This window comes from Atractosteus spatula, chromosome 12 (genome assembly GCF_055471065.1).
Source record: "Atractosteus spatula isolate fAtrSpa1 chromosome 12, fAtrSpa1.hap1, whole genome shotgun sequence".
In the NCBI taxonomy this organism is placed as follows: domain Eukaryota; kingdom Metazoa; phylum Chordata; class Actinopteri; order Semionotiformes; family Lepisosteidae; genus Atractosteus; species Atractosteus spatula.
Window position 1 is genome coordinate 20628708 of NC_142717.1, and position 22130 is coordinate 20650837.

At 34.8% G+C, this 22130-nt stretch overlaps 1 protein-coding gene across 1 annotated transcript in view; it reads left to right on the forward strand.

The window, feature by feature from the left end:
* The window catches only part of stac (SH3 and cysteine rich domain), a 100836-nt gene that overhangs the window by 47055 nt on the left and 31651 nt on the right, over positions 1-22130 (forward strand). Inside the window, exons 6-7 of the mRNA XM_088929687.1 lie at positions 5454-5532; positions 19540-19607. Coding sequence (XP_088785813.1) covers positions 5454-5532; positions 19540-19607 — 147 coding nt within the window. The remainder of the gene's footprint in view (positions 1-5453; positions 5533-19539; positions 19608-22130) is intronic.

The following is a 22130-nucleotide window of genomic DNA, read 5'->3' on the forward strand; positions in this document are numbered from 1 at the left end:
CCCCTTTTCTATATCTAGATAAAAACTTTCTATAATAGAAAATTAATTTCTTCATGAAAGTTTAATATATATATTAATCTTCCTCACAACTACAGTACATTATTTTTAGAGAGCAAGCTAGTTTCTTAATGGCCATCCTCCCATGTTCAGGCTTTTCCTGAGGCATGAACACAGACAACAGTCATAGCAGAAGAGGCATAGAGATCCATAAATGTTACTCTGGAGTCCTTTTGAACTTCCTGGAAGATGTTCTGAAGGATTTTTCTTGGGAACATTTTAGCAGGCCAGCTGGTCTTGGGAGTAGTAACTATGGTTTTGAATATTTTTGCTTTATAGAGGAAAGGATTTGTAACTTTTTCCAGATGAATGGGTATTAACTACTCTTTTCCTGAGGTCAGTTGAAATCTCTTCTGATTTCAGAATCTGTATGGCAAAAAAACAAACTCACTAAATTTCAGAATATTATTTAGGACAGGAATGCGCACACTTAATCCTTGTTTAAGTTTGACCCAATTATTTACAGAAACCACTTGATTCTAATTACCCCATTAATTGCACTACATAAACGAGATGTTTAGGCTGATTCCTATTTTTTTCATTTTCATAATTTATCTCAAAAACCATTGAATAAAATACAAATCATTGTTTCAATTAAACCATATTTCAATTAAACAATGATGCCATGTTAACAAGTTGTAATTTCCATAATTATGTTGGAGGCTCACAAACGTTTTTCACAGCACTGTAGTTGTAGATTAAACAACAACATTAATAGCTATAATTTGAGACTCTAGACTTTGACAAACACAAAGAGAACTGGACATTTAGTCCACTGAGGTTTATGTTTCTGCTTCAGTCTGGGCACACTCAGAATTTTGGACATAGGCAAAGGTAAAATATTATATCATAATGTTTTGTAGTGTAGACCAAATTTAGGAACCCAAACTTTAAACACTGAAAAAACTAACCTGAGGCACAGAGTATGTATCTGCAAGATATCTTAAATAAGTCTGAATTTGACAGTAGAGAAAAAAAATATTTTCACAACTATTAAAAAAATAAAATCATTTTATATATTACTCTGTGGATGAATTATTCAGTGCAGAAGTAGCAGTACTTGCCAACCCTCCAAAAATGTGTGGGATAGAAACCTGGGCCCAAATGTGACTGTTTATCAAAGTCCAGAGCAGTGAAGGCTGATTTATTACATCAATAGTTATTTATCGATTTAACAGCAGGCTTCCCTGAGTTATTAATCTCTGCTTAATAACTCATTCTGATGTATAATGAGCAAGTCACTAGCTGTAATTTATTATGCAGTGTGTTGTAGGAGGTGACAGAGGTGGCAAATACTTGTGTTAGAATGTGAAACACCTGCTCTAATGAAACACTTTTAAGACATTTATGGAAGCATTCACAACTGTCTTTTGGATATAAAAGTGCCCTTATTTACCTCACAGAATCCATTAGGCACTGTAATATTTCAATAAATCTCCTACTAATATCTAAATTCATTTCAGCGGGTGCCACATTTAAACACAGCATGGTAATGTTGGTTTAGTAGTTTTTTTAAAGAATAAGGATATCAACAACACTTATAAAGAGGAGGAGGCCATCCATTCAATCTAGCCTCTTTAGTAAATAGTAATTAATCTCATTCAACCATTTCTTAAAATAAAACAGGGTATTGGCTTCAAACACATGGCTGGGTAGTTTGTTCCAGACTCCTTCAATCTTTTGTGTAAAAAAGTGCCTTCTCTTCTCACTTTTAAATGGAATTCATTTCAGTTTGCACTTATGTCCAATTCATAATTCACTGTTATTTCTGAAGTCCTTTGGTTTTGCCTTTGAGGATTTTGAATACTTGAATCAGGTCCCCTCTTAGTATTTTCTGTTCAATATTAAAACTGTTCAGTTCTTTCAGCCTGTCTGACATTCTAGGAAAGTACCTGGTTTTTGGACAAAGCTCTCAGTCTTCTGGTTAATCTATGTTGCAAACTTCAACTATGGTCACAAGCTTTGAGTAGTGACTAAAAGAATGCGATCACAGATATAATTGGTGCGAATGAGGTTTCTCCTTTGGGCTGTTGGGCTTTCACTCCATGACAGGGTGAGGAGCTCAACTATCTGGTAAGACCTTGGAGTAGAGTTGCTGTTCCTACAGTTTGAGAGAAGCCCATTGAAGTGGCTTGAGCATCTGGTAAGGATGACCCCAGGGCAACACCTGTGCACAGCCCACTGGGGAGAGAGCCTGGGGCAGACCCAGGACATGCTGAAGGAATTATATCTCTCAGCTGGCCCGGGAATGCGTGGGAGTCCCTCAATAGGAGCTGGAGACTGTTGCTTTGGAAAAGGGAAATCTGGTCTGCTTTGCTCAACCTGTTTTAACTTTGACCCTCACCAGGAATAATCAGACAGAAAATGAGATGAGATGTAAGTGATCTGTTAGCATAAACACTTTTTGTCAAAGGTGGTTTCTTCAAGCACAGTGTTTTCTTATTTATATTTCTAGTTCTTGTTATCTGCATGTAATATTCTACACTTCTCTTCATATAACACTGACTGCAAGGTTTTTGCCCTATCTTTAATTTCATCTTCATCTTTTTGAAATGTCATTGCTTATAATATTTCCTTCCATTGATCTGCCAAATACATTATCAACTATACCAGAGTCAAATACAAATTAAAAACAGCAGTGGTCCTAATATAAACCCCTGTGGTATTCACTGGAACATTTTTCTCATATGAAAGATAAAACAATGACAAAACTAAATGTTTATGCAAGAGTTCTTTTCTTTGAGTATGGACATAATGCTACACATTACCTGTGCTATACAAATCTGCTATTGTTTCCCCGAGGTGCTGTACACCTGACAACTACAACAATGTTAACTTGGTTATGATAGCAAAGTGTTTGGATTACTCAACATTAGTAAGAGGAGTTTAATTGTGAACTGAATGATTACAATTATTGAAGATATAAATTAGAATTTAATTTTAAATACTTTTACCTGGGTGGGTGAAGTGCTCAGCTGAGTGCAGTAGGGGGATTTCACTATAGTCTATAACAAATACTCCATTAATTGAGATAGATATGTGAATTAACTGTACATTTTAAAGAGAATAAGAAATTATAAGCCCTAGAACTCACATGGCCACTCTTGGAGGTGTTTTATATTGAATGGCTGGTTGTGTTTAATTTTTTTTACTAAAAATATTAGTTCAGTGGATTTGCTGCCTCACACTACCATAACAGCCTGAACTACTAACAAGGCATTCCATATTTTCACTGGTATTGAAATATAAATACATTAATTATTAATAGAGAATCCAAACAATTTTAACGGTTCACTTCATGTGTACTAGTCAACTGAAATATGACAGAGCATACAGACCCCTACGGGGCCATCCCTGGACACAGGCAAACTAGGCAAGTGCAAATGCATTTGGTATTTTATTTAGTTAGATCCATGTAACTAGTGGTAGACGCCACAGTCAGACACAGACTACTCAAGGTGTTTTAGTAGATGTTATGACCCCGGGTGTTTAAGGGTAAAGGGGTGTAACATTTAGGATGATTTGGATGCAGGTGGGTTTCTGGTGAGGGACTTAGGAAGCGTGACAACATGTTTTGGTGCAAAATTGATTTATTTTAAAGTGAATAAGTGACTGGTACGTAATAGGACACAATAACACACAGGGAAAGGGAACTAGAGTGGTGCCAAAGAAAAGAAAACAACAAACAAAATGGAGCTGGATAATAAAGTGAGGAAAAACTGACTTAACTACAAAAGAAAACCCGAAACACTTGGTCTTCGGCGTTTTCTAATGCCCTGGCTAACCTTTACTAACTACCCAAAACCATACAAGACAAAACGCACTCACCTGTCCTAACTTTTGTTACTAATACAAAGATCAACTACGTGTGTAATGTACCCGACCACCTAAACTAACCCTATACACAAAAGTTCACACAAATACACAAGTGAACTATGAATACAAATAAGGGAAATGAGGGTAGACACAAGGAATAGGGTACAAAAGAACACAGAGGTTGAAATAACAAGTTTGGGCAAGGTAATGGCAAAATACAGGATAATACAAACAAACAAAAGTACAAAGAGGAGACGGACACAAACCAACAAACCTGAAGCTATACGGAAACACACACTGAAGTGAAACAAAAACAAAGAGAAACAGAGCCGAAGCAAAATGAAAGTGAAACAAAGCTGAGCCGAACAGAACCGAAGTCAAGCGAAAGGCCCCTCCGTTCTGAAAACCTCCAAGTTAAATACTGAATAAGCTGAGTTCTGATTGGTGGAGAGTTAATTGATGATGATGTCACAACGACAAAGGTGGATGAATTAATGAACCAATGGGGAAGGAGAACAAACAAAGTCAGGAAGTGTGGAACATAACATCAAAACAAACACACGGACCACACTGGGACGTAACAGTAGAAGTTAACCTATTCAGGTTTCCCTTAATTTTACACATGAAGTGTGAGTCGTCTGGCTAAAATTCAGCACTGCCTGGCCAAAAAAAACCATGAAAACAAATGTACAGTACAAAAAAAAATGTTCACAGTTACAGTATACATAATCAGCAATACAACACATTGTTTTCTTTACAATTTCTCCTGTACTTTATAACCTAACCTATAGTCCTTCATTTTTCAGTCACTTTCCCAGTGACAGAAGCAAAGGGGATCTTTTCAGAGCTCAACATGATTAAAAAAAACATACCTGAGTTCAGCCATGGCACAAGACTGCCTCAGTGGACTGGCCATCATGAGCATCAATCATGTAGTGGGTGGACTACTATTGTATGAACATGTAATTGATGAATTTGCCTCCCTTAATCTAGGTGGATTGATTTCTGAACAATTTTATAAACCTTTCCCATCTATTCAGCCTCAATTTCACTTATAAAGTGTAATACTTTCTTACTTTAATATGTATTTATTTATCAATTCCTTTCTACAAAGGTTCCAATGCAGTAATTTGTAAGTTATGATTTGCTATAATTGTGAAGTAACATATTCTGTTTATCATTATTTTTTATTATTAATGTTCCTATTTATGACTTTCAATGTTAAAATACATGTTATCCTTGTATAATTTGTGTTTCTTGTTCATGTTTGTAACTTGTTTTGAATATAGGGCACATAAAGTATTATAAATTGTTATATTACTGACCAATATTTTGTTAGTACAGGATAACATACATGATCATTTTCTCAGGTCAGAGAGTATGTGAATTTTAATTTGAGTCAATGCAAATGGGGAAAGGCTTATTTATCTTTGAATGGACAGCTTAAAGTACAGTATACGAGCAGAAAACAAGTATCACATCTTTGCAGACTCTTAAATCTGGAAGCAACAGATAAGAAACCTGAGAATTAGTGTTTTCTGTGCTTTCTCAGACTGATATTTTTCTTTATATCCTGACAGACAACTGACTTGGCAGAAGTGCCTGAAGAATCTGATGGCCACAGCCTGCCAGGGCACACAAGGAAACACAGTGACAGTGGTGAGTCATTTATTTTGCATGGCAGTTTTAATTAGGTTATGCAAAGAAAAGAACTTAACAATTTAACAAATCACTTAATGTCCAGTTGACACAGAATATTGACTTTCCAGTCAGTTGATATTTCAAGATTTAAACTAAACACATCATCCAAACCTTTTGTTTTTGAGATATGCCTAATCTTTTTATGCACATACTTCTGCATAAATATTTGAACAGAAATCTACAGATCCAGCCATTCAAAATGAGCAAGGTATGCTGCGTTAAAACATGGTGGACAAAGCGCAACATACTGCAACATACTGCATGTTTTTTTAAATAGATTAATAGTATCCGGAAGTACCTTGTAAAACCGCCAGGTGGAGCTAATAAAGTTCAACGTCTCATGTACAGCATTTGAGCTGTCACTAAAAAACACCGGATTTCGAGTCCTGGTCACTGCTGAGAGACAATCTTTTTCCAGTTAAGAACTTAAGTTGTATACTGTTTAGACTTCTAATAATTTTGAACTGTGTATTACAGCATGTTAAACATTAAAAAGTTGATATATTTTATAAAAGCAAGATTGCTCAGTTGGACAAAAGTACACACTTCCACCTTCTTCATAAATAATTTAATTATGTATAAATATATTATGCATCAAAGTCTTTAACTTGGTAACTTACAGTGGGTTCTGGTTTTAATGTGCTTTTTCTAACATTATTAAGCTTATATTATGTACTTCATAAAAAGTTCTAACGTTTTATCCTTTTCTAAGAATATGTAGTAAGAACACCACTTGCTGTTATTGTAAAAAGATAAATGTTGTAGTGATTTAACATCACGTGATAGTTATATTAATATGGAATCATGTAACCAAGCAGCTAAAGTATCACAAGTAGACGTTTTGGAAACATTTTGACAACCGTTTCTTTTAAAAAAAACTTCTATTGTCCTTGTAGTGGTAATGAGCACTGTAATGTAGCGAGCTGCACCTAGGCAGTTCAAAGCGTGATCAGAGCATTACTTTTGGTTTGTTTCTCATATAGCTAAATGCATAAGAATAGTCCACTATTATAGTTTATTGTGAACATGATGTGTCTCTTTCAGGTTTACATCTGAGAAATTTACATTTCGAAAATCTATATTTTGTCTTAATCCAAATGTCAGCAGCCAGTAATCAGCCAACAATTTACAGTAACTTTGAATTTCAAAAACAGTTTAAACTGTACTATATAGTAATTGGAATTGAACCCGGTCTGTCAGTGTCATTCAACAGAGAACAAGCTGGATGAATTATTTTACGTGATGGTTTTGTGTTTAAGGATTTCTTCATGGAAATATTTCAATTAAATGAGGGAGGGGGGAAGGGTTATTTTTTTACAATTGCCAGTAATCGGAGATCAGCTTATCAACATGATTGGCAAACAATTCTTTTAATTTTTAAAAACAAAATAAAAAATAAGATTCAATGAAGTGTTCCTGCCTAAAACATTGCATGACTTTAAAAGCTGTAAAAAACTGGTTCAGATAGTTAAAAAAAACACTTTTTATGTACAAAAAATGGGTGATTTTTCTTCCTCGTGATCAGCTTAGAATCTTTGTGTGCACTGTAAGATTTTTACTTTATAATTAAACGTTTAAAATACTTGAATTTCATAAACACAACACACATTTCATACAGAAAAAAATCACATTCTCTTCTCTTCTTGTTGTGTAGGACAGATCAGCAGGTCTTTTTTCCCAATCAGAGGCTGTGAAAATATCACACTGCCCACTGCGTTCCATCAGAGGGGGGGCGGCACCGAGAGAGGGAGGAGGAGCAGTACAACATGAGCGAGCTTTCTAAAGCACAGAGTGCGAATGGCACCGATTGCATCTGCATTTATCGCTTAGTTTTTAAAATTAAACAGCGTAAATCGTTATCTTTGTCTTCTATGTCACTTAATTAACTTTAAGCATAGCTTTCTCACCATTTAGGTTTATTTTTCATACAATCGTTAAACAAAGCAGGAGCATATTGTACTTCCCAATGGCATCACACGTGGAAAGATTAGATTGTAATTGTTTTGATTTATTCAAATAAATTTTATCAAAGTTTCATCTATACAAATGCCACAAAACTATTCTCGATTGTATTTCTGAATGTTATGGCACACTTAGTTCAACATTTTAAATACATCTAAATAAGAAAGTCAGGTGTGAACATAAACGATTAGTAATCAATAATATTAAAATTAGCACTAATAAATTGTTGCACTTTTTCAGCATCTTGTAAAAATATTAATTTACAAATCATTGTTCAAATGTACATGACTATAAGATAATAAGTAAAATACAAAATTAATAAAGAAAAAAATAGGGTTTTAAAATATCATTTAAATTTGCTAATAATCAACAATTAATAACAATCTTAACTGTTTATAAAAAAATAAATATATTAACTAAAGAATCAGATGGCACAATGGTTAGCATGCCTTTTGTATGTTTGTATGTTCTTTCATCAATACAACAGTAGCACCACATGTCTCAGAGGCTTTCAAAATTAAATGATGCATGGACATCTTTGAACTAGAAAGATGACTAAGATATCCATCCATTTTTAATGGTGGTGCAGTGACTAGCTTTGCTATCTTGCTGTGCTGAGGCCCTAGGTTCAATTCCTGAGGTATTGTACTGTATGTGTGGAGTTTGCATATTCTCTCTGGGTTCATGTGGGTTTTCTCCAGGTAATCAAATTTCCTCTTGCAGTCCAAAACATAATGGTAGGTTAATACTGACCCTGGTTTAAGTGTGGGTTTGTGTCTGTTTTATCTGCCCTGTGATGGACTGACACTATGTCCAGGGTATATTCTGCCTTGCATCAGTTTCTTGCAGAGATAGACTCCAGCTACTCTGTAAAGGATAAAAAGATTAGAAAATTAATGGAACTAAAGGCACTGTGTAACTACTGTATACACAGTGATAGAAACCCACTATGAGATGGCAGGATCTCACTGAGGATAAATTATTTTATAGTGCTGGTTTAAGGAGTCAGCCTTTCCTCTTCTCTGGATCTGATCAATCTAACTACCTATTTTCTGTGCTTTCCCTATCCTGCTTGATTTATAATTATTCTGAAAATCTTCTTCTTGAAATGGGTCATTTATAAATACCTATTTTCACTGTTAACATCTTGCACCAACTCTGTGACAAAATATACACTGAGCTCAACCTGACAGCTGCTGAGTCCTTAATTTAATTTTTTGATCCCCCCCGCGGAATATGCAAAAAAGATATTTCATTGTCAGCTATTACTGCTGCACGGTGTATTATTGTGCATTTGATACATTTGATTTATAAGCTGTTATTACTGATCACTGAATTATTGCACTTGACATTACTTAATTCAACCCCTTTCCTGAACGTCTATGACAAGCAGAACTAGTGCCGTCTCTGGTGCAATCTTTTTGCAGCTGAAATTTCACTGTTTAAAGAAATAAGAAATTAGATTGTTCATAAATCTAATCACTTATTATATATATGTAAACACAAATTAATTGATTTCTAAAAATGCTCTTTTTCTTGTTTGTTTTGGGTGAAAATGGCTGTTTAATTCAGAGAAGGAAGTCCATGAAGTGAAACACATCAGCAAGGCAAGGCTTAAAACAGAGAGCCCCATTACCCCCAGGGGGCAAGAAGGCGAGAAGACATACTGTATATTCATACTATTTTTATTTATTTTTGATTAAAATCGCAAACGTGTGTTTAATTAAATGCTTTAATTGATTCACAATCTGACAATGCAAGACAGAATAAAAGCATTTGTGAAATCACATTCCTGAATGTCCCTCACTGCGCTCAACAAGCTTAGGAAGAACACAAAAACGGCTCTTCCTCCCATGAAACATTTTAAAACATTTTGACATGTTCTTTTTAACTACATTGCTGTCGATACTGTTGCAATAGGCAATGAAACCCTCTGAGTTTTCAATGTAGGGCGATCTGAACGAGTTCAACTTTGATGCAGGACAAATAAATGTATTTTCCACAAGCTATACTGTAGTGGCTTTAAAACTATACAATATCATGCTATATGCATGTGGCAGGTCTTTGTTGAAGTTTTAAAACTATAGTTTGGAAAAACGAGTGTTTAGAAAAAACAGGACATTTGATTGCTGGTTGCCAAATGTTAAAGAGCAACAGTGACAACACAGCATGCTACTGAAAGTTCGTTCCCATCCCCTGGGCAGAACTGTCTATTCTACATAAACACAACAGAGTGTCACACTTTTAGCCTTTGTGAGAAGTACGGAGCTGCGTTACATAAAGTGGCTGCAATGGAATATACTGTAGTAGGAAAAAGCTCATTCCAAGCTGAAAACAAAAGACTCAATGTGTCTCCTTTATAAATCTTCAGCTTACAGACCATCCAAGGTCATTTATTATTAATAATATCTTCCATATCACATTACAATTGGAAATTTTTTACAAATGTAAATCCACCTGTCTATTTTATCACCACTTTATCCAGGACAGGTAACAGTTTCACCAATACTATTTGGTAACATTTTTTACGATTTTGACAGGCTTCAGAATGCTTTGACTGATGCTTAAAAATGTAACGTAACAAATGTTACAAATGTAACATTGTAGTAAAAGAGCTATTGAGCACAGAACATCTTTCCACCTGTGAAAAGATTTGCATATGTAGTTTATTCTTATTTGTGTGAAAACAGGAAATACAGAGGGAGTTTCAGATATTAAATTCCAGGGTCTGGAACACCCTGTCTCAAACATAGACGTTTAATAAATTGAAAGTTCTGAAAACGGTGACAAATCACCCCAAACAAAATACAATTTTAAAATACAAATAGTTTGAAATTATTAGTTGTTATTAATAAATCACTTAACTTTGAACATGTTGTGATATTTAGAAATACCAAAATACTCAATATAGTGTTCATAATATTTACTATTTTAGTTTTTCAAAGAAATGTTTATTTGTTAAAAGAAAACCCATGCCGGGAGCTGGGTTCGAACCACTGACCTCCAGCATGCAAGTCACATGCCAAAGCCATTATACCAACACACCTCTTGAAAACTTATGTTATAGCTGAAAAGGGTAGGCAAAATGTTTTCAAGTTATCATGGGTGAAGGACTCAAATTGATGCAGATGTTTACAAAGAAAGTGGACTACGGTAATACTTTGAGCTATATGAAAATAAATAAAACCTTAAGTATCGTTATTAATTTCTTTAGATATGTGATTCTATATTATATTCTCTATTAATCAAATTCTAAAAAGAATGCTTTTTTTTACTATGATATTCATAGAAAAGGTTAAAACATTATAACTTTTTATAAAGTATATAAACTTAATATAGTCAGAAGGAACACATTAAAACATTTCCTAAATAACCGAATGAAAGACTTTGATGCTTAAAATGTTTATGAAGAAAGTGGAATACTGTTGTGCATTTTTATTTAAACTACCACTACCAGCCATAAACAGTTTTTAAATATATTTATATTCCTAAATTAATATCATTTATGATGTTCAGAGATGTTATGCTCCTCTTATTTTTATGCTCAGCTACCAAAATTTCCCTTTAGTTGTAAAATTCCATATTAATATGCAATATTAAGCAGATTTAAATATGCAGAGTAAAGACATTAAATGAAACAATAATTTTCACTAACAACCAACAACCACAAGTACCACCTGTTGGTCATTTTGGCCAGCCAATCACGTAATGTGGTATTCCACGCTATTCTGCAGATAATTACACGCGGTATGGGGTTTTACCCTGCATTTTAAATGGCTGCATCTGTACATCAACAATATATAAAATGCTAGAAAAGAGACATAGGCAGTGTAGTTATTCTTATACATATACAGTTTATTTTTGTATGTGAGCAATTTTAGAAATCACTTTAAAGACTAAAAAATAAATTACATTTCTAATTTTAAAGAGCTTTTCAAGTAATACATAATGTGTGCTGTACATTTGCCTGAAACAAATGTGTGCTACACAAAACACTTTGCTATAGATTTGGTATTTATTCCTTGTCATCTTGGTTTCTGCCATAGGACTTATTAGCTTGTTTGGAAGATCAAGAGGCCACCTGCAACACATCTGATAATTCCTTATGGTTGCAGGATTTCTGCTTGATTTGCATTTGATTTATCTGTAGCCCTTAATGGGATTAGGCTTCAGGGTGCAGATACAGACAGCTACATAAAAAATCCTCTTTTGCCTTCAGCATATTGTCATTGTTGCTGTGTCACCACAACACGCAAACAACAACCACTCTACACCTTCAACTGCCTTTCTCTGTCAGATTATTTAGCTTTTATCTGATGATGTAAGAATGTAAAATAACATTTTTCAAGTAAGAATGTACCCAACCAGATAAAAAAGATACCATTGTTATTTTATCTCGAAAAAAACAAACAATTTAGATTATCTGAATAATCTTCCTTTGTTTATAACAACTACTGTATGTCTGTCCATCCATTTTCTAACCGCTTTGTCCAATTCAGGGTCACGGAGAGCCAGAGCCTATCCCGGCATGCATCAGGCGCAAAGCAGGATACACCATGGACGGGACACCAGTCCATCGCAGGGCACACACTGATAAAAACACTCACATACAGCAGGGCCAGTTTTCTCAGAAGCCAATTGATTTTCTAATATGTCTTTGGACTGTGGGAATAAACCAGAGCATCCAGAGGAAACTCAGGGAAAACATCCAAACTCCATGCAGATAGCACCCCAGGAATTGAACTGTGCTGTGCATTATAACAGTAATGTTCTTAATAAAATTCCTGTTTTCGTATTAGGTAAGAGCACTTAAGATTAAAGTCACAGTATTAGGCTTTAACAGTTTATGTTACAGCCATTCACTAGGAAAACAATTCATAGGAATCCACAATCCTTGATTTGATTTATGAGTAAAAACATTTATGTGTCCAACAAACTGAAACATTCTGGTGTGCATTTAGTCCATAGCCAAGGCTGAATTACCCCCTGTTACAGAATGGCAGGTTCAAACAAGATGGCAGATTGTACAACCTTTTAATCTTTTAAACTGTACCATAGCAAATAGTCTATATTACATAAGCAAAAGAAGATTATTGTATTTATTCTTTTTTTATTTTTCAATATTCCATACTTTCACTTTATAGACCAGAAGTCCTTAAATGCACTTAAAATGGGTAAACATAGGCTACTTTAAAAAGGAAAAACTGATTTTTCCACCTTTCTCAAGCTCCATCATGCTGGAATTTGTGTACAGTATGTTACTTAAATTTTTAGATCTACAGCAGAAAACATTTTGTAATACTAATAAAAACCAATGGATACCAAAATGCTATCCAGGGACTTGTCAGAAATAAAGCTGTGTAATACTCTTCAGATGGCTTTAGGGTATTTCTTGTTATGCAATTAGCAAATATAATTTTTGTAGGCAGCTTACATTGAATAAATTAAAATCCTAACATAATTCATTGCATATTAATGTGACACATATTGCACAAGTAGTGGAATCTATAGCAGTCAAAAAGATTTTTTCTTGTTACTTCTGAAAAAGGTCATGTTTGAAGATGAGGCATTAAATTTGCAAAAAATCGGTCCTGTGTGAACTCAGATGGCATGTTGATCTTTGTATTTGAAAACACCAAAATCATTGTATGCACTGATTGAATTAAAATCTGCTGAATTTTATCAACAGCCAAAGTTTTTTTTTTAATTTTGCACCTGAAATGGTGCTAAAAATATTTTAGTAAGTTGAGTTCTAAACCTTTTAAAAAACACAAGTATCACGCAAACTATTCCTGCTCATTGTCTGGCCAATTAGCTCTAACCTTTATGGGTATTATTCAAGTTCAACTGGATGAATGTACAGTATGTGAAATTGAGGTTCCTGCATAAATCAAAATTGCCACATAACCATTGTTTCTTTTTCTTCATTATCTACTGTACATGCAGCCCATAACAACCTCTGCTATTTAAAATCAATTTACTGTAGCTAGTTAACTCCAAACATCATACGTATCATTCTACTGGGCATGCCACTAACATCTGTGACAGTGTCATTCTTATACATATGATGAAGACCACATTACTGTCATTTTGTTTTCTCTAATCAACTCTCTGTCTTCAAACCAATTGATGTGATAACAATAAAATCTGCTCCTGATTGGGGCCCCACAAGTTGTTGTTATAATTTTTAATTCATGTAGGGATCCAAGGAGTCGCGCAGTCCAGTGAAGGTTTGAAATGAGCTTAATTGTGATGAAAAGTGCCACTTCCAGAGAACACTGAAGGTGACATACACAAGGTGTATTTCCCACACTGCCCTGAATTGCAAAAGGTTTAATAATCTGTCCAGCCATGTTATTGCCATGAATGGGGGTTTAAGAGTCCACATTCTACACATTCTTATGGTACAGTGGCTATTCCTAATGAGTTATCCCATCTTTCAGCTATTTCTGAGGTGTCATGTACAACAGCAGATGTCTGTTTAAAGCATACTCAGAATGACCCCAGGACAGAGCCAGATTTCTACACTCCTAACAGGTCATCACATCTAGGGCTGTTTTAAAGTTGCACTTTAAACGCTACAGTGATACTACTGTACATACACCCTCAATGGGTCATCACATGCTTAGTAAAATGCACCTAGAAATGCCCGCTGCTTTTCTTCAAAAAACATTTGGTCAATGAATTCCAGACTTCATAAGTGTCATTCAGGTTTCCTAAAAAGTGGATAGGAATTTGATAGGAAACCTTCATAACTGCTTACAATTTTGTCGTTTATTTGTTTATTATGAAATTTCAAACTGGCCCTGGTCAAACAATGTAAGTAATGGAATGCACATTAAACTGAAATATGGCATATTTCACCATCAACCAAAAGTGCTTCATTTGTACCTTACAAGCTGTAGCAATTGTTTTATACCTACACAAGTTTTATACCTAATACAATTAACATTAGATGAAATGGGGTTCCTGCATAATCTAAGACAGCTGTCTGAGCACCATGTCATTTGATCTCTTTGTATGGTCAGAAAATGCTCCTATTCACAAACTAGACTAGTAAACTCTAGACTATAGTACTGTAGATATCATTCAAGTGGCAATCCAATTAAATGGATTTAATGGAATTATTACATAAATTAGAATGTTTGGTTGTTTTACCTCTATCACTTCTCAAAATTCATGCTGCTTATATTCAGAAAATGTAAGGTACTGAACTTTGAAGGTATAGTACTAAACTTTAAATTTGGAAAATATAAACTATATTCAGGTGAGTTCTTGGGGACATTGAAATTATAATATTGTTCAGTGGTGCTCCTGTGTTGACAACAAAGACATCCTTACTACTTGTCACTTTTTTTGTGGATCCAGTTTGAGTGTATCTGTATGTTTTGGCTGCCACTACTGGTATATTTTGCTGTTTTTTAATTCCTTTCCTTTTTTAAATTTGGTTCATTGGATGCTGATTGTTAAATTGGTTCGATTTAAAGTTTCTAAAAGTTTCCAAAGAGCTTTTTTGTTGTTTTGTTCCATTGATTTAATGCACTTTACAGTACTGTATTGGCACCACTCAGGATTCTGCAGATGCTCTGCCTCTATAGACTTTGCCTAGTAAAGTGCTCAACAATTTGAAATAATTTCAAGTAGGTAGCTGCATCAGTACAGTATGTGTAGGCTGCAAAGGAACAGGTAAAAGTTTATTCCGTGTTAAAAAAAGCTCCAGAGATGAAACATTGGGTATCTTTTCTTTTCCTTTCAACACTGAATAAACTTTTACCTGTTCCTTTGCAAGCTGAAATAATGACTGTATACTTACCACACCTATCCTGAGGTACTTCTTCTCAAAATTAATATTATGTGTAACTGAGACCTGGCAGTAACCTAACAATTTTGTTTTATTGAATTAAACTATTCCTTCAGGTTTCACATATGTTGGAAAACACCGGTCTGCTGGCCGTGGTGATTTTTTGGCTGTAGTCTATCCAAAGGACTTAATTATAAAAGAGTTATCTTTTTATTCTGTCACCTTTTATGAATGTCTTGTTCTTAAACTTTATGGCCTCATTCCATTGTTGATTTTACTTGTCTGCCTCGACCTTACTTAACTGGTAAGTTTTCCCAAACACTTTTACAGCCACACTTTTGATCTGGTCTGTGTTTCTGGCCAGAATGTTTAACAACCTCAAGAAATTCAACAACACATTTCCAATTAAGAAGGCTGAGCTATTTAAAGCCTATGCGTTTTTCTTTAGAAAGATGTAACCGCACAATTTGTTTTAGAAATTTGAAATCTATAAACATCTCTGATTTTTCAAATACTATTCTTAGTTCTCCCCTTGTTCAAAATTGGTCATCTTCAGTGGTTGTGCTACTCAGCACTTATGTACTGACTATTACTTTGGATAATCATAATAATTAATATTTGCTTACACTTATATAGCGCTTTTCTGGACACTCCACTCAAAGCGCTTTACAGGTAACGGGGACTCCCCTCAACCACCACCAATGTGCAGCATCCACCTGGATGATGCGACGGCAGCCAAAGTGCACCAGAACGCTCACCACACATCAGCTATCAGTGGGAAGGAGAGCAGAGAGTAATAAAGCCAATTAAAGATGGATTATTAGGAAGCCATGATTGGTAAGGGCCAATGGGAAATTTGGCCAGGACACCAGGGTTATACCCCTACTCTTTACAAGAAACGCCCTGGGATTTTTAATGAACACAGAGAGTCAGGACCTCGGTTTTACATCTTATCCGAAGGAAAGCGCCTGTTTACAGTATAGTGTCCCCGTCACTATACCGGGGCATTAGGACCCACATAGACCACAGGGTGAGCACCCCCTGCTGGACCCACTAACACCACTTCCAGCAGCAACCTTAGTTTTTCCCAGGAGGTCTCCCATCCAGGTACTGACCAGGCTCACACCTGCTTAGCTTCAGTGGGTTGCCAGTTGTGAGCTGCAGGATGAGCTGCTCCCCTTAAAACTCCTTTAAGATTGAATGGAGTTTGGAATGCCTGAGGAAAAAAAAATCTTTGAGGTTCATATTAAGCCGTATAATGAACATCAACAAGTCTAAAGAGTTGCACTATCTTCTGCCATATCTTCTTATACCTCTGGAACTATTAACCCTGGGCTAGGAATTAATATTAACCTGCTTTTTCTGTTATTAACAAACTGATAATTGATAACTTTTAACTGAAAACTGTTCTTTCTTCCATCCCTGACCTCAGTTTTAAGTTTTTGCAATTCTTTAAATCTATAATTTATAAAAACTCTACATTTGTCTGAATCAAGTTTTAGCCTTGTTCCTGATCTGGATAATTATTTGAGCCCAGGTTTTTCAATAGGCATTACCTCTGTACCAGATTCTATTGAATTTAATTTAATTGACTCAGATTAATTTTCTAAAATTATTAACAGTTAAACAATTTCATGTTGCTTAGAACCCAACCATGTGTCTTTACTGAAAGCTTGCCTGCATAACATCTGAACTATTATAGTCAATATTATTAACAGTTCTCTTTCCATGGGTGTGGTATTGTACTTACTACTTTAAACACTTCATCAATCACTCCAATATGAAATAAACAAGATTCAGATTCTGATATAATTGTAAACTATAGACCAATTTCTACGTTACCAATTTGCACACATTATAGCAAATGATCTGTTTGAACAATTCCAATCTGATTTTCATACTAATCATAGAACAGAGACTGCTCTTGTCAGGTTTATGAGTGAATTGTTTGTTGTGCCAGACTCTGGGGCTATAAGCACTCTTGCTCCTTGAACTTAGTGTTTCTTAGTGTTTAACCATTCATTGTTAATCAAACACTGCAGGCATGTTTGTCTATCGATGACACCGTTTTTAAGTGGTTTTGCACAAATTTATCTGGCAGGCAGCATTTTGCTTTCTCCTGGTCTTCTGAAATTCCCCATGGCCACAGTCAACCATGTTGTTCCTCTGGGTTCTGTATTAGGTCCACTGCTTTTCATTATTTAAATGCTTCCTCTCTGTCAGATCATACACAAATACGGTCTTTGATTTCATTGTTAAGTAGATGAAAATCAGATCTATGTTAAAACGTCTTCCCTTTCTGATCTCCCACCTCCATTACTTGTCACTTGTCTGCCTGACATTAAGCTCTGGTTGATATCTAATTCTTTGAACCTAAATAGTGACAAAACAGAAACATTACTGGTAGGCAGTTAATGTCAGCTGGAAAAGCTGGAGAGTTTCACAGTAATGGTGGATGGCTTCTCCAAATTTAGTCTGGAATTTAGGAGTCTTATTTGATCCTCTCCTGTAATTTGAGTCCCATGTGAAAAATTTGATTAAGAACTCATCTTAGAAATAATGCCTGCATTTGGCAATTTCTATCATACTGATACCGAGTGCTTGCTAATGCATTTATAACACCACGGCTTGAATTCTGCAATTCTTTGCTCTATTGGCACCTCAGTAAGTTGCAATATGTCCAAAACTCTGCAGCTAGTCTTTTATCTCACACTAGTCCCTGGCAGCGCATTGCTACTACTCTTAAATGTCTACATCGGCAACCTGTAAAGTCACATATTCAACACAAGACCTAATTGCTGACTTATAAGGCTTTGAATAATCTGACTACATCATACATTTGTGAACTCCCTTGTGTATACATTTCTTCTCATGGTTTGACCTTCTTAGTTTGTTTTGTATGTCTTACATTTTGTTTTTTAGTGTATTTTATATCATTAGGTACAGCTTCCTTGGTTTGAAAAGGCCAATTATAAAAATATTGTTATTATTTGTATCTTGAACACTTAAACTGTCAGTGATCAAACCTAGCTGATTAACTGCAAAGTTGATTTTCACTTGTCAATTTAGCAAGGAAGATACCAATCATATAAAAACTTACTTGCTACATTGCTTTGGTACAGTATTACCAGTATTACTGTATTACATTATAGTATTACATTCTAGCAATTTTTTTTGGTATGTCATTGATTGTCTTAGTGAAGACACAATTAATTCTATCATATCACAGGAATCACTGATAATGACCATAGAAGCATTGATTCACTGATAACACTTTATGGAGTAAGATGTTTTAAGAAATTCAATTTAAAAGAAAACTTGAGAAATATTGCATATTATACTACTGTGAGTAATATATATACTAACATTATATATTTGCTCTGAGTTAAAAAACAGTTCAGATTTAGCGAATAGATGGTATGCAACAGGTAAAGCAAAAAATTACATTTCTATGTTTTTCTTATACCAGGATATCTCACGATATTTATAGAAACAATTAATCCAGAATGCAAAACTATATTACATATTGAAGTATTGAGTAAAAAAAACTGTGGTATAATTGTGAATGTTTATAATAAGACTGAGGGACTGCAATGCAATTAGAATATGCAATGACGGCATAAGCATACATTCAAAGGTACAAAAGTGTTTATTATGCCAGCACACAAAGTTGATATATCAATTCAATTTAAGCTTTATTGTCTCAGTTGGGAAATTTGTTTTAAAGCACATTCCCAACATAACAACACATTGAGAGACAAAAGCTACCAACCAAAAATTCAGTACAACAGTGGTACAGCAAAATAAGGGAGAAGATAGTTAAAATACATTGTTTGAAAGAGATATTGCAATGGGGATGAAAGATTTATTGTGTCGTGTCTATTAGTATTATATCTGGAGACACAGAGGCATCTCCCAGGTGGGTGAAGTGTGAACTCGCTGTGGAGGGGGTGAGAGACACCTAGCAAAAATAGGGATAAACTGGGCTACCAGCAAACATAGACATTAAAATCAATGACAAACTATATAAAAGAGAAGAGAGATTTTTCTTATAATGCTTCCAAAGTATTGAATGCTAATAACGTGCACACAACTTTGCATCATGTTTTTGTGTGCCTTCTTTTTTTTATTTTCAAACATTGAAAATGAAAAATCTTTAAAGAATTAATCTTCCTTGTTTTCTGAATTATTATCTTTTCCAGTATTTACATCTTTAGAAAATGGAGCAGAACATTTTCACTCAGAAGAAAAGAAACCTGAAACTTCTCCGGTAAGGAGTGGCATTTTAACAAAAGCTGAACTTCAAGTTTAAAAATCTTGTGTAAAAATGCAATTAGTTAAAATGGATAGATGGACAGAAAGACAGAGTTTGAAAGTCTACTGTTTAAAAATGATGTTTTATAAAATAAGATCTAGCCTGTTATTGTACAATTCTTGGCAGGTATGATTTTGACAGTAAAGATTTATGACACTGTCTGATCAAATTACAGCTTGCTGGAAAGTATTTATCTTTAAGGAAGTACACTATTCATCTTTCTTTCTCCTGGGGTATTAACATTGAGCTGGCATCCACAGGATGTCAATTGAGTATTTGGATGTTCCATGACTCATTAATTTTCAAAGTGTTCGAAAAAAAAGTTAATTAAAAAAGTGGTGTGGTTCAAATTCCACCAAATGCCAAACATGTACTTAATCATTTCCTATTTTCACATGATGATTTCCAGTCTTACCTAGCTTACAATATTGTCTACTCCTGTGGTGTAGACACATTATTAATTTTCATTATTCCAAAAGGTGAGCTTACATTTGTTTGATATGTTTTATTACTCAACTACAGTTACTTCCAACTACTGGAAAGTGTTTCTCATTAGTCTCTCAGGTGCAGTGTATATACAGAACAGCAGACAAGACAGTAAATACAATAACAATAACAATGTAAACAATGAGTATGGTACCAGTGTGACAGTACCCATATCTGTTAAAAACTGTGCAAAAGTACACAAACAAAACAAAATAATTAGGCGAACAGTACAAAATAATACGGCGATTATCAAACAGTACAACTATCAAATAGTACAACTACAATCAAGTATTGTTTTAAGTTCAAGTTCGGCTTACATTCAATGGTCAGAGGTATGGTGTCTGTAGTGTCAATTAATAAAAAAAAGTATAAATTAATATTGGTTAAATATTTACTAAAAATAGCTGTAGTGTTAAACTAACTGTAGTAAAATGTAAATAATAGAGAATAATAGAGTTCATCAGAACTGTCTTAAACACTGAGGTTCTCTTTAAACTGTTTAAACTCTTTGATGGACAGAAGAAAATAGCAGAGACATGACCATCTGCAAATCTGATATGCATGGCATAAAACAAGCATGAATACAACCACATACGAAAATGGGCTGAAACAAATAGCTGTGAGTTCTGAGCTGTCCTTCGCATGCATTACTAGTTTTTGTCCCTAGTAAGTATGACTCTTTTTGGGAAGAAGAACTGAGATGTACAGTATAGTACCATGTCAAGACTGAAGTAGAAAATACATCAGAGCTACATTTCCAATGCAGATTTGATATGTCTTATAATTTTATAAGCACCATAGTCGCATTTGTTTATCTTTCATCTTTCCAGAATGTCCTGAGTATACAATGTTGTTGAGAGTTATTGATAGGGAAATAAAGGAATTTATTTTCCATATGTACACGTACATTGTGATTCTTATTCGAAATAGATAATAGACAACATTAGACAACACCACACAATGTGTACAGTACCTTACAAAACAGTCAACATACTGTATAGTCATTACAAAATGATAGTCAAGTCTTTTGCAAGGTCATCGTTTAATAATAATTCTTCCTTACTCTTATGTACTACCAAATGATAGATGGGGATTATTAGTAGGACATGATTGGTTGCCAGTTGTCAGTTGCAGGGTGATATAGCTGCTGGCATTTACGTGTTGATCTTTTAAATTTCTGAAAATGCAATAATTAGCAAGAGATTCTAAGAGATTAGCAAAACATTCTAAATTTTGACTTCTGTGTACTTCACTAAAAAAAACAATACCTAAAACATTGCTTTTGTAATTAATGCCAGTTACATTCACTATAGCAGGAGTAGAGCTGCAGGCACACCACAGAGGTGGAGTCAGGTGAAAGCACCAAAGTGAAGGCCAAACATGTGAGATGAAGCAAATATTGAATCATACAAATGACAAAGTCCAGGTGTCTGTCTAGTAGAAGTCTCTTTATTTCATACTGTATCTATATGGGAGAACGGCTTGCAACCACCGAACTCGAAAAATAAGTAACTAAAGACATCCAGCTTACCTCATACATGCCTTTTTATCCTACTGACCAAGGACAGGCACCACATTTATGTATTTGGGTGCAAGGCCAACTTCAAGCCACTAGACTGCATAGTTTGCAAAAATACAAAAATTATATAATTATCTCACTTCCCAGGTCTCTCCCTTGTCTCCTCACAAAGCACAGGGAAACACTAAACACAGAGAACAAAACAGAGCTTCAATAGGGTGCAAGCTCATAGCAGCTGACTAAGCAAAGCTGGGTAATCCCTAAGGATGAGCTCCATGATTAAAGGGCAACCTCTGGGCACTCCACTGGGCTTGCTTGAGTAATGGTGCATTCCAAGGCAAAGCGGGAGATCTGGCCGATAAGTGAATGCATCGATTCTTTTCAAGATCTGGTAGGGACCTATAAATTGAGGAGCCAGTTTAAGGGATGAAACTCACAGGCACAAATATTTGGACTCCAACCATACCTTCTGG